Below are 13,162 nucleotides of genomic sequence, written 5' to 3' on the forward strand. Positions count from 1 at the left end.
CCGCCCCGCCCCGCCCCGCCCCCGCGCGGCGCAGGCGCGCGCGCACCGTTCCTGTCAGGGCGCTCTGACGTGTCGGCGCCAGGGCCCGGCCCGGGACGGGCGGCGGTACCGGCCCGGCTGGCAGCCCCCGCCCCGCTGGCAGCCCCCGCCGCCGCGCCCCGCCATGTTCAACGTGGAGAGCCTGGAGCGCGCCGAGCTCGGGGAGAGCCTCCTCACCTGGGTGAGTGTTGCCGCTGCCGCCGCCGCCGCCAGGCCCACGCCCGGAGCTGGGCCGGCAGCCAGCGACACGGGTCCGGGCGCGCCCCCTCCCCGCCGCCGGCCGGCTCCGGGGGGTGAGGGAGGCCTCGCCCCGCCTCCCCAGCCGCCGCCTGGGCCGAACCCGGGCCCTGGGGCTGACTCCCAGCCCGCCCGGGATCGGCGGAGTCCTGGCCGACCTGCCCCGTCTCGCCTGAGCAGCGGCGGGACGGGCGGCCTGGTGCCCGCCCGTGGGGGAGGGGGCTCCCCCGCCGCCTTAGCGCTGCCCCCGCCTCGGCGAAACAAAGGAACCGGCGCCCGCGGTGCCGCGACCGCCAGGGCGGGTGCCGGGGCCTGCGCCGGCGCGGCCGGAGGAAGCGGCCCCGGGTGCCCCCGCCCTGCGCTGGGCTCGGGGCTTGAGGTGCTGCCCGGGGCTTCGGTTCATCCCCGCCACCCGCGCCCTGCCCGGCCTGGCTCCGGTGTGCCAGCGCCGTGCTTCGCTGACCTGCCCGCTGCGCTTGGCAGGCTTTCTGACCAGGAATTTCCTTTTCGTCTGTTCCTTTGTATGGTTAAGTAGTGCTCGAGCCTCGAGAGACGAAGTTTTCCTGAGAAGTCAAGGATCATACAGTATCAGCCTAAGAATTACCTTTTCCCTTTCTGATGTTCAGAGCTTGATCCGTAAACATCTTCAGGTTGTGCTGTCATTCACGGATCAGCCAGAATGTAGTGGACGTTAAACCTGGGTTTGCTGCTACTCGGTAATTTGAGCAGCAGCTGTAACGTGGCCATGAAATACGTATTTCTGAAGCAGCTGATTTATCGGTTAGCTGTTTGGAACCACTGGGTTTGGTTTTGGGGCTGGGTTGGGTTTGTTTGTTTGTTTGTTGTGGGTTTCCCCCCCCCCCCCCCATAACCAAGATTACCAAGGAAATACCCACTATACAGCACTCTGGAGAACAACTGCTAATTGAAGAGAAACACAGATTTTTCTCTTTTAGGCATTTAGTCTGTACAAGGCCAGAGCTGGCGAAACTGTGGTGGTGGTTAGGTTTCTCTGAGAAAGTCAAAAGGGAATGAGCAAGGAAAATTCAATGATTGTTAGAGGTGAGCAGGTGGCCTGGAAAGTACAGAAGATAGTGGTGCTGGTGAGGAGTGTGCCCCCCAGTCTGGAATAAGTAACCTAGTTTCTCTTTCCTTCACACTTCTGCCAGTCTTTGCATCTTTGTTGCAGTTGGCCACTTCTCCTGCTTTTGGCTTCTTATGCTTTCTTTTTTAGGTGTTGAGAATGAAAGTCCTGTTGCTGGCAGAATTAATGAGAAGTTGATGTGTGTGAGTCCTGGCAAAAAAAAAGTCTGAGTGAGAGGCTCAGCACAAGGAAAAAGAGGAATGTTTACTGGAGAGGGGGGAGGGGTGGAGGAAGATCTGTTTCTGTCTTTCGCTATTTTCCATGTGGTTTTGTTTTAGCTGTTTTAGATATGTTCCTTTTATGCTCTCTGGCAGTAAAGCAGTTATGCCAATAGGAGAAGCATGAGCTTGAAAGCTTACCTAGCAAGTGGTTACAGTCCCAATGCATTCCTAACTCCCCGCATTTCCAAGTAACCAACAGACTAGTTCTTTTCTTTGTGTGTGAGGCTACTGTACTAGAAACATGTAAGCTACTGCAGAATGAAGGAGATTGAATTTTCTCTTGTATGGTATTTGCTTGTTAAGAGTGAGTTGAGCTGTTGATCCCACTCATTATCAATCCCAGGTTGAACAAAATTGTTAATTGAGAATTGTAACTTGAGAATATATTTTTGAAAGTATAACATCTGTGCAGAAGCCTGTATCAAGTCTGAAAGATTTCAAAACTAAAAGTGTTTTCCAATATTCTGTTATGTATGCTGTTCAAATTTGGTTTTGAAAGATTAGTATTTTAATCGAGTTATTTTATAGACTTATTAAGTTTAAGCTGTTTGCTATCTAGTGAGGAAAATTACAAAATGCAGAGTCAGAAGGCAACGGCTGCTTCCCTGTTCCACAACAGAATTCTTTGTAAAGTCACAAATAGTACAATCACGCGGTTTATATGTGTCCAAAATGATTGTTTTATCGACTTCTGCATATCTTCAAATGTGGTGGAAGCCGAAAGAGTCTTGATAGAAAAGAAAATAGGAGTCCCTATTTTTTGTTCTTGGAGATGAAGAGGACACGTATATCTTTATGAAGTCTATTCAGTGTTAGTGAATATCTCCACTGATTTTCTTCCATTAAGAAAAAAAACCAACAAAAACAGTGGAAAGAACCAGTGATTTTTTTTTTTTTTTTTAATGTGCTTTTCCTTGCTGTATTTGAGGTTGTTGATTAAGGCAATTGATTTGTTGAGCAGCAGACTTTACTGTTACTGTTGAAAATAATTTGCACTTTCTTAGAAAAGCTAAACCATTGAAAAAAATTAGCTTAGCATGAAAAGCTGTCCTGGAAACATAGACATAAAAATGGAAAGATTAGAGATATGGCAGCAAGATAAAAAGTCTTGTGGCATTGACCATCTGTAGGAATTAGTCATATTGTCATGTTTGAGCAGTAGTTAGTATTTATATTATTTGGTTCTGATACTCTACCTATCCATTGAAGTCTTGTCCTGTCTGTAGCAATGGTCCCTGCAGATCCCTTTACATTTCTAACCTTCACACCCCCTCACATAATGAGCTCATAATGAAACTAGCTGCAGCTTATTTAGTTAGAAGAAGTATTCGTAAATCCTTCTTAAACAGCAGCTTGTTTCTTTGATGAATTTATGGTGCTAGGCATTATGTTTACAATTTTAGTATTTTTGTGTGAATGTGGCTTTCAAAAAGACTCAGTGAAAAAAACCCAGAGGAAGGTCGTTTCAGTTTGTTCCAAAACACATAAAAGTTGCAGAAGAGACAAGAAAGTTATTTAGTCCTCAGTGAAACTGGCTGTATAAACAAGATGCTTTTTTATGCATGGCTTTCTCCCAAATCCCATAATTATTCTTGGGAAACCATTCATTAAATGGGGGAATAGAGCTGTCTTAATTGCAGTTTATGCATACCTGGGATGGCCAGTCTTTTCCATTATACCAGAAAAGCTGGCTCTTCTTTAGAACTGGTTTAACCTCCTGGATTGCTTGCTTCATATTCATATAGAAGTACCTGAACTGGTTTGTCTACGTTGTAAGTAGAGCAGATATGGCTTCCTGCAAGTCTGAGAACTGGTTCAGCCTCAACTGAATGTTTGCTTGAATGGATGTAGGTGAGATGAAACTGCTCCTCCCTCTACCAACTCACTATTTTAATGAATGAGAATATCCCTTAAACCTTTTAACCTTGTATGCCTGCAATTCCTATCCTGGTATCTTTAAGTTGGAGCAAACTGCTTACCTGTGAATACATTTTGTTTGATTCTTTAGTATTTCACTAACACCCCTTTTTTTGGTGTTATGCTATAGCTTGGGGTGTAATTCTCATGTTTTCTTCATCTTTGACAGCATTGTCAAATTATTAATTTTTGTTCAGGATTTTAAAGAGCTGGAGAGGTTTTGCTTGCTAGCCGCTTCAGCAGATGACCATAATACTATTTCAAGACAGTCAGGGTAGTAGCAGCTTGAGTGAAACTGAGCAAATTACTGGAGTCCAACTACTGGCATCTCAAGGTTGGTATTTGTACTTGAGCAGTGTTTGCAACCTAGAGTAACTGCGGAAGTATTACTCTACTAAAAATCTCCGAGGAGCCTCTTCTGAGACTATTCTGGGCACTGTGGTGTAGTTATCCAAGCTGCACTGCTGTTTAGAAAAACATGGCTGTGAGGTAAACCTGCAGTGATACTAAGATTGTTTCAGTGTATCTAATACAGATTCACAACATCTTTTGTTTATAAAACTTAGAACTGGTCCACATATGAGCACGTTGGTTGGTCTTTTTCCTTTGTGTGTCGTGTCAGGAGTGTTTTTACCTTGAATGCATCGAGACGTTTCTTAACACATGGAGAGCTGTCAAACGTGTGACAGTTACACTTCTAGTATGCCTATATCTGGAATCAGTGTAATAGCTACAGGCTTTTGCCATGTAATCTGAGAAAATTTCTTTTTAACATAGAACTAAGATGCAGTACTGAAAAGATTGCTTAACATTGGTATGTAAACATTAGGATCCTTCAAAGAAGCCATTGCTGTTTTAGTAGCAGATTGCCATGGAGATGTCATGAACTTTCTTTCCCTCGTTATGGTAAGTATCTCTTATTTTGCCATGTGCTGCCTCCACCGAACTGCATCCTGCCTGCTTTCTTTCTCTTCCAACCCTCAAGGCCAAATATAGTTTCTGTGCTAGACATGTTAGAACTTCTATGATAAGTGAGAATTTTGTAAACACTGCACAAGGCCCCTGCTTCTGCACCCTCCATTTTAAAAGCACTGTGACCATCTAAAGAACCTGAATGTGCATAAACCTGTGGGACCTGATGGGATTCACCCACGGGTCCTGAGGGAACTGGCAGATGCTAAGCCTCTGTCCATCGTATTTGAGAGGTCATGGCAGTCAGGTTCCTGCTGATTGGAAAAAAGGGAACATAGCCCCTATTTTTTAAAAGGGGAAAAAGAAAGATCCAGGGAACTGCACTCGATGGATAAGAAATTGGCTGAGTGGCTGCACCCATAGGGTTGTGGTCAATGGCTTAATGTTGAAATGGAGGAAGGTGACAAGTGGTGTCCCCTAGGGGTCAGTATTGGGACCAGTGCTGTTAAACGTCTTTGCTGGAGAACATGGACAGTGGGATTCAGTGTATCCTCAGCAAATCTGCTGATCATACCAAGCTGTGTGGTGTGGCTGACACTGTGGAGGGAAGGGACGTCATCCAGAGGGACTTTGACAGGCTGGAGAGGTGGGCCATGGCCAACCTCATGAAGTTCAACAAGGCCAAGTGCAAGGTCCTGCACCTGGGTTGGCACAACCCGAGGCACAAATCCAGGCTGGGAGGAGAATGTCTAGAGAGCAGTCCTGAGGAGAAGGACTTGGGGGTGGTAGTTGATGAGAAGCTCAACATGAGCCACCAGTGTGTGCTGGAGCCCAGAGAGCCAATTGTGTCCTGTGCTGCATCAAAAGAAGTGTGGCCAGCAGGGCCAGGGAGGTAATTCAGCCCCTCTACTCTGCTCTGTTGAGGCCACACGTGGAGTACTGGAGTTCTGGTGTCCTCAGCACAAGAAAGATACAGACCTGTTGGAGAGAGTCCAGAGAAGGGTCACCAAGATGATCAAAGGCCTGGAGCACCTCTGCTGTGAAGACAAGCTAAGAGAATCGTGGCTGTTCAGCCTAGAGAAGAGAAGGCTCCAAAGAGATCTTATAGTAGCCTTCCAATGCTTGAAAGGGGCCTACTGGAAAGCTGGGGAGAGGCTATTCATCAGACGAGATGGTGATAGGACAACGGGTAATGGTTTTAAACTGAGAGAGGAGAGATTTAGGTTAGATATTAGGAAGAAATTCTTCACTATAAGGGTGGTGAGGAACTGGAATGGGTTGCCCAGGGAGGCTGTTGATGCCCCACCCCTGGAGTTTTTTAAGGCCAGGTTGGATGAGGTTTTGTGCAACCTGGTCTAATGGTAGGGTTCCCTGCTCATGGCAGGGAGGTTGGAGCTTGATGATCTTTAAGGTTGCTTCCAACCTTAATGATTTTATGATTATGTGGTGTCAGTCCTTTGACCTTTCTCCTTTTTGGCTGAAAGATCTTTGTGGTACAGTGTATCTGTCTTCTCTTTGGTGGCCTATCTGCAGCTGGAAGGATTTGCCTTTGTTAGTTTGAAATACAGAGATCATGTGAGCAAGTGCTGAAACAGATTTTGGTTCCTCAAGAAGGTTGCTGGTAAATGCTTTGTAAGCACCCTTTTCAGAGAGAATCAAATCTGCTGGAATTTACTAGTAAAGCTGTGTTTTTTTCTATTGTCCAGATACCTCCTTTTTACACTATGCTGTTCTTGATCCTAGTGCATCTGTGGTTTTAAGTACTCTTCTTGTTTCTTGTAGATGAAAAGATTGTGGGAGACTTGCTAAGCCTGTTTAAAACTCTTTCTTCTTTTAATCCTTGATCATTGGCTGCAAAGTTGTACGGTTTCATTTTATTCTGATGATACAATTGCATCAGCATCTCTTAACTTTTGAAGACAGCATGAAATTGCAGGAGTGGCTGATTGTGCTGGTAATGACATCAGATCAAGAAAATAGTTCTCTTGGAATATGTTGCTGTTCAGACAGAAGGAGAAAACACTGACTTTGCCAGTACTCACAGGGCATGGATTAAGGTATCTGGCAGACCACAGCTCCTGTATCTGCTATGACAGAACAATAGATTGAATGACCTTTTTTACTTTTTATGACATCTCACTATGATGGGGGTTATCTAAGGGATAGTTATCTAAGCGGGCAATATTCTAAGCATATCATTTGCTATGTTTGGGGGAGCTGGGGTGCCTAACACCATTATTAGGTTACAGGGATTTTTTTTTACATATTACTGAGAGGTCAAGCAGATGCAGAAGAACTTACCTTAAAAACTGTATTGTAGAACAAGTGATTTAAGGCTGATGATAAGTTAATGTGTTAATTAAAGATAATAAGGCATGTTTTATACACATTCTCTCCCCCTTGTTTCTTTTAAGTCAGCAGCAGGAAGAAAGGCAGAATTTGGAGGTGGAGACATTATTCTTCCTGTGTATGTTTTGACGGTGTTAGATTTTCATTCTTTGGGCCCTTGTCCTGGATTCTGCCTTTTTTCAATTTACTCCTTTCTGAAGACCTGCTTTATAGCAGTGATACATTTATAACAATTGCCAGTTCTCTGAAGAAAAATGCATTTAGATGTGATTTGATATCTGTTCAATTTCAGCTCCCAGTTCTGCCCCCTCATTTTTTGTGGGAGGGATTGGAGATATTGCCTAGAGAAGAAACAGATTTTGCTGCTGAGAACTGTGAACCTTAAACAGTAAAAAGGAAACAAGTTTTCTGTTAGCTTGTTAATCTCAAGGTGGGAGGTGAGGAGAGAAACCACTTTCTATCTTCTTTTTGAAATACTTAAACAGTTTCAAAGAGATTGAGTCAGACAGTGAATTTTGCAAAATTATCTTCATCTTTCTCACTGTGAGACCATTTTGAGGCTCTTGAACTGAAGATAGTACTCTGTCATTGTGTTCTTCCTGGACCATTGAAAGTCTTTGCTGCAGTGTATTTGACTTCTGTAGAGCAACAACAGACTTTCAAGTCGTGAATCAAGGGAGGAAAAGGGGACAAAACTCAGTTGCACTTGGCTGCTATCTGCTTTTTGGCTAAGCTGAGTACTATGATAGTTTAGGAAGACTTAACTAACTTCAGTTTGCCTCCAGCTTCAGAGCCTAACTCCAAAGTTGCTTAGTCAATTTAATACACAAGTCCTAGTCATTAATTAAAAAAACCACACCCAAGCCAGCAACAGTTAGGTTATTGGCCACACAGCAACTAACAGTAGCACAGCAGTAAGGCAGGAATGCGTGGCTGGAAGTGAGGGGAAGAGGGTAGTAGTGTCCTTGTGGTTTTTGTTGCCAACACCCTGGCAGGTCCTGCCACACAGGAAACGAAAGGGCAGTAACTACTTCCCTAAGCTATTGGTAGTGACTTTGTGCCCTGAAGAATATGTGTTGTTTTCCTGGCTGCCTTACTTTGCCATACATGACTTGGTAATTCCTGTGAGTTACTTAGTACTTGCTGTTTGGGCAATGAACAAGAGATGGCAGGGAAAGGAGATGAAGGATTTGGTGAAGGGAGAAGCTGTCTAAGGTTAAACACAAGATGAGTTCAGCCAGCATTCCACTCCTGCATGTGGCAAGCAAAAACTTCAGAATTAATACAAAGCTGTAGTTGTGTTTCAGTGGACTAGCTGAACCCACAAAAGGATGGCAGCTGTTCGAAGGGAGCACTGAAATGTTTTTGGAGTCGTGCATATAGTGGAGCAAGTATTGCACAAAAAGATGCATTGTAAATCTGATGATAATATACTTTAGCACTAGAATTTGTAGGGCTCTACCATGCTATTTAGCTGCAAGCATGTTTGCAATTGTCCATTACACTGGGAAACACCAATTGTGACAGGTTGCCAACTGGATTTAACTCCATTCACCACCACTCTCTGGGCCTGGCCATCCAGCCAGCGTTTGATCCAGTAGAGCCTAAGCCTGCCCAGGCCATGAGCAGCCCATTTCTACAGGAGAGTGCTGTGGGGAACAATATAAAATACTTTACTGAAGCCACAGAATCATTAAGTTTGGAAAAGACCTTCAAGATCATCAAGTCCAACCATCTGCCGTACAACCCCTAAAACACCACGTCAATCCGTTTTTCGAACACCTCCAGCGATGATGCCTCTACCACCTTCCTGGGCAGCCTGTTCCAATGCCTCGTTACTCTTTCTGTGAAGAAATTCTTCTTCATATCCAATCTGAACCTCCCCTGTTGCAACTTGACTGCATTTCCTCTTGTCCTATTGCTGGTCACTAGGGAGAAGAAGCCAACACCCACCTCACTACAACTTCCTTTCAGGTAGCTGTAGAGAGCAGTGAGTTCTCCTCTCAGCCTCCTCTTCTCCAGGCTGAACAGGCCCAGCTCCCTCAGCCTCTCCTCATAAGGCTGATTCTCCAGACCCCTAGTCAGCCTAATTGTTCTTCTCTGCACCCTCTCCAGCACCTTGATGCCTTTCCTGTACTGTGGTGCCCAAAACTGCACATAGTTCTCAAGGTGCAGCCTCACCAAGGCCAACTATAGGGGTAAGATCACCTCCATGGTCCTGCTGGTCACACTGTTCCTGATGCAGGCCAGGATACTGTTGGCCTTCTTGGCTACCTGGGAGCACTATTCATGTTCAACTGGCTGTCAGTCAACACCCCCAGGTCCCTCTGCTGGGCAGCTCTGCAGCCACTCCTCCCCAAGCCTGTAGCACTGCCGGGGGTTGTTGTGGCCAAAGTGCAGGACCCAACATTTGGCCTTGTTGAAACTCATGCAATTGCCTTGGCCTATTGATCAAGTCGGGGTGAACTACATCTGCAGCCTTTCCATGATCCACTGAGCCTGTCACCTTGTCATAGAAGGACATGAGGTTCGTTAAGCAGGACCTGTCCTTCAGGAACCTGTGTTGGCTGGGTCTGATTGCCTGGTTGTCCTGTAAATGGTGTGTTATGACACTCAAAATTATTTGCTCCATTGACCCTCCCTGGCTCCAACGTCAAACTGATAGGTCTGTAGTTTCCCAGATCCTCCTTCTGGCCCTTCTTGTAGATGAGCATTTGCTAACCTTTAGTCTGTTGGGACCCCTCCCCTGTTAGCCAGGACTCTTGATGAATCATGAAGAGTGGCTTGGTAAGCACATCAGCCAACTCCTTCAGCACTCTTGGGTGTAACCCATCCAGCCCTATAGACTTGTGTATGTCTAGATGCTGCAGCAGGTGACTAACATTTCCTTTTGGATTTTGGAGGCCTCGTTCTGTTCCCCATCCCTGTCTTCCAGCTTGAAGGGCTGGCTACCCAACAAACAACTAGTCTTGCTATTAAAGTCTGAGGCAAAGAATGCATTAAGTACCTCAGGATTTTCCTCATCTTTTGTCACTGTGTTTCTCCTTGCATCCCATAAAGGCGGAAGGTTCTCCCTAGTCCTTCTCTTGTTGTTAATGTATTTATAGAAGTATTTTTATTGTCTTTTACAGCAATAGCCAGTCTGAGTTCTAGTTGAGCTTTGGCCCTTCTAATTTTCTTCCTGCGTAACTTTACTGCACCTTTGTAGTCCTCCTGGGTGTCCTGCCCACTTTTCCAAAGGCCATAAACTCTCGTTTTATTCCTGAGCTCCATTCAGCCAGGCTGGTCTTATTCCCCAGTGGTGTGTCTTTTGGCACATGGGCATGGCCTGTTCCTGTGCTTGTAAGATTTCCTTCTTGAGGAGTGCCCAGCCTTCCTGGACTACTTTGTCCTTCAGTACGACCTCCCAAGAGACACTGCCCATAAGTCTCCCTAACAGGTCAAAGTCTGCCCTGTGGAAGTCCAAGGTGGCAGTTTTGCTAACCCCTCTCCCAACTTCACTGAGAATTGAAAATTCTGATTATTTAATGATCACTAATCCCAAGATGGCCTCCAACTGTTATATGTACGATAAGTCATCCTCTGTTAACAAGCAGCAGGTTCAGAAGGGCATCTTTTTGAATTGGCTCCTTCACCAGCTGTGTAAGAAAGTTACTTTCCACACACTTCAAGAATCTCCGGGACTGTTCCCATTCTGCTGTATTATATTCCCAACACACATCTGGGAAGTTGAAGTCCCCCACAAGAACAAGAGGTGGCAATCACAAAACATCTCCCAGCTGCTTATAGAGCATTTCGTCAGCCTCATCATCCTGTTTGTGTGGTCTGTAACAAACTCCCACCACTATATCTGCCTTGTTGGCCTTCCTCTTCATTCTTACCCATAAACACTCAACCCTGTCATCTCTGTCATGATGTTGTAGACATTCATATGTCTCCCTGACATAGAGGGCCACCCCACTGCTTCACCTTCTTCTCCTGTCCCTTTTGAGAAGTTGGTAGCTGTCAGTTTTGCAGCACCCCAGTCGTGTGAGTCATCACACCATGTTTCTGTGATGGCAACTGTATTGTAGTTTTCTCTCCGCATGATGGCCTCCAATTCCTTCTGCTTCTTGTCCATGCTCCCTGCATTGATGTAGATGCACTTTAGCTGTGCTATGGCCCTGCCACCTTCTTGGATGCTGAAGCCCCAATTCCCACTAGACCATTCTCAAATGGTTCCATAGTTACCAGCCTATCAACTCCTGTGTCTTTGTTGCCACTTGGATCATTATCCCCCACCTCCACTGAGACAGCTAACTATTAGGCCTTACTACCACACTGTCCCACAGGCACCAACAGGCTGCTCCTAGACTCCTCTCTAGCAAGCCCAGTTTTATCCCATCCCTCTTCAAATTGAGTTGGAAGGCATTTCAGTGGGGCCTGCTAGCTCTTACCCCAGGATCCTTTTCCCTTTATGCTGTCATGGTTCTCTCCTCCTACAGTCCTTTAGTAAGGTTTAGTCTAGGTAGTTTCTTTCTTCTACTTTCTGCAATGTGTTTCTGCAAAGGAAATATTTAATCTTTGGAAAAATTCAATTATGAGTGTGATACTTGGATTGAGATCTTTTATGGCTTGGGACCTGTTCAGGTTTTTGGGATTGAACATGGTATATATAAAATGAGGAGGAAATGAATAAAAATAACTTCTCAACTCCTTCTCCTTGAAAGAATCCCCACCCTGGCAGACCTTATTGTTTTATAGTTTGGCTAATTGAGTGCCTGATCTTATGGCTGGATTGCAAAGTAACTCCTGAGATTTCAGTAAGTAAAGTCTGACAACATAAATATCTGAAATATCTGGAAATCCAAATCCTGAAATAAAACTGTTGCTTATTGGAGAGACTGGATCCCCTTTGTTTGTTTGTTTCATGCAGTCTGCTGCCATCTTGGAAAGCATGAAAAAATAGTTTATGGCATGACTATTGAAGTAGAAGATAGCAGCACTACCAAATGGGAGGAGGAAAATTGGTGAAGAAATGTCAAAGTTGTCCAGAAGCACGTGAGGCCACACCTGGAGTCTTGCATCCAGTTTTGGGCACCTCAATTCAAGAGAGATATCAAGGTGCTGGAGTGAGTACAGAGGAAGGCAATGAAGCTGGTGAAGGGCCTAGAGAATCAATCTTATGAAGAATGCTTGAAGGAGCTGGGAATGCTTAGTTTGAGGAAGAGGAGGCAGAGGGGAGACCTCATCAGTGTTTACAACTACCTGAAAGGACATTGTAGAGAGGTTGGTGCTGGTCTCTTCTCACAGGTAATTAGCAACAGAACAAGAGGGAATGGCTTCAAGCTGCAACAGGGGAGGTTTAGACTGGACATTAGGAAAAAAATGTTCACAGAAAGAATGGTTAGACACTGGAATAGGCTGCCCAGGGAGGTGGTTGAGTAAGGGTCATTTGGATGTGGTGTTGGTGGATCTGGTTTGGGGGAGAATTTTGTAGAGTAGGGATAATGGTTGGACTTGGTGATCCCAAGGGTCTTTTCCAACCTGAATGATTGTATGATTCTATGATATAAATTGGTTCTAGGATAGGTATCCAGTTCTCATCATGACAAGTCTGGCTCAATACACGAATTTGGCATTTGAGGAAGAACAATTTTCTGTATCACATAATTAGTTTACCATCCTTAAAACAAAACAAAAACCCAAACCAACAAAAAATAGTCTGGTTTCCTCCAGACATTGTGACTGAGTGAAATGTGGTTTAGTGGGATTCTTTTGTATCTCTCAAGTAATATTGGGTGAATGTATGAGGACAGAAGTATCCAGCCCTCCTTCATCTTCTCTGCCTGTTTTCTCTTTCAAGTGTTCTTGCTAATGGCTTGAGTAGTGATTCACATCCCTATCTTACCAGTGTGATCTCTTTCTTCTGTGGTGATACAATATGGTTCTAGGCTCTATATGGCAGCTTGCATAGTCAGTTGCAAAAGTGTAGGGGAATAATGGATAAATAATTCTAATGGATTATTTATAAGTTGGAGAGTATTATGTTCTGGTGAGAAATTGGAAACTGGGAGTTACTTTTTATTCAGTTTGTGCATAGGGTATCCAGTCACATAGCACTGTATCAGTGCTAAGAACCCCTAATAAAGATTTCAGGTATTACTACAAAATAATACATAAAGGGCCTGTTATGCAACTGCACCAGCAATAAAAAACAAGCTATGTTTATAATCACTGTGTGAAGAGTAAGTATTACGTTAACTCTTAGTGTTGAGAAAGGAAAGATGCTAGAGAGTATTTTTTGTCTCTGGAGGAGGTGGTGATTGGTACTTTTTAATTTTTGAATATTTTTTTTTTTCCA

General features: G+C 44.8%; 1 protein-coding gene across 3 annotated transcripts in view; it reads left to right on the forward strand.

The window, feature by feature from the left end:
- Positions 1 to 69: 69 nt before the first annotated feature.
- HOOK3 (hook microtubule tethering protein 3) overlaps positions 70 to 13,162 on the forward strand; it is an 88,865-nt gene continuing 75,772 nt past the window's right edge. For all 3 annotated transcript variants that reach the window (XM_051642390.1, XM_051642391.1, XM_051642393.1), the window contains exon 1: positions 70 to 220. In XM_051642390.1, the coding sequence (XP_051498350.1) occupies positions 164 to 220 (57 nt within the window). In that variant the 5' untranslated portion in view covers positions 70 to 163. The remainder of the gene's footprint in view (positions 221 to 13,162) is intronic.

Source organism: Apus apus, chromosome Z, assembly GCF_020740795.1.
Source record: "Apus apus isolate bApuApu2 chromosome Z, bApuApu2.pri.cur, whole genome shotgun sequence".
NCBI classification, from domain to species: Eukaryota; Metazoa; Chordata; class Aves; order Apodiformes; family Apodidae; genus Apus; species Apus apus.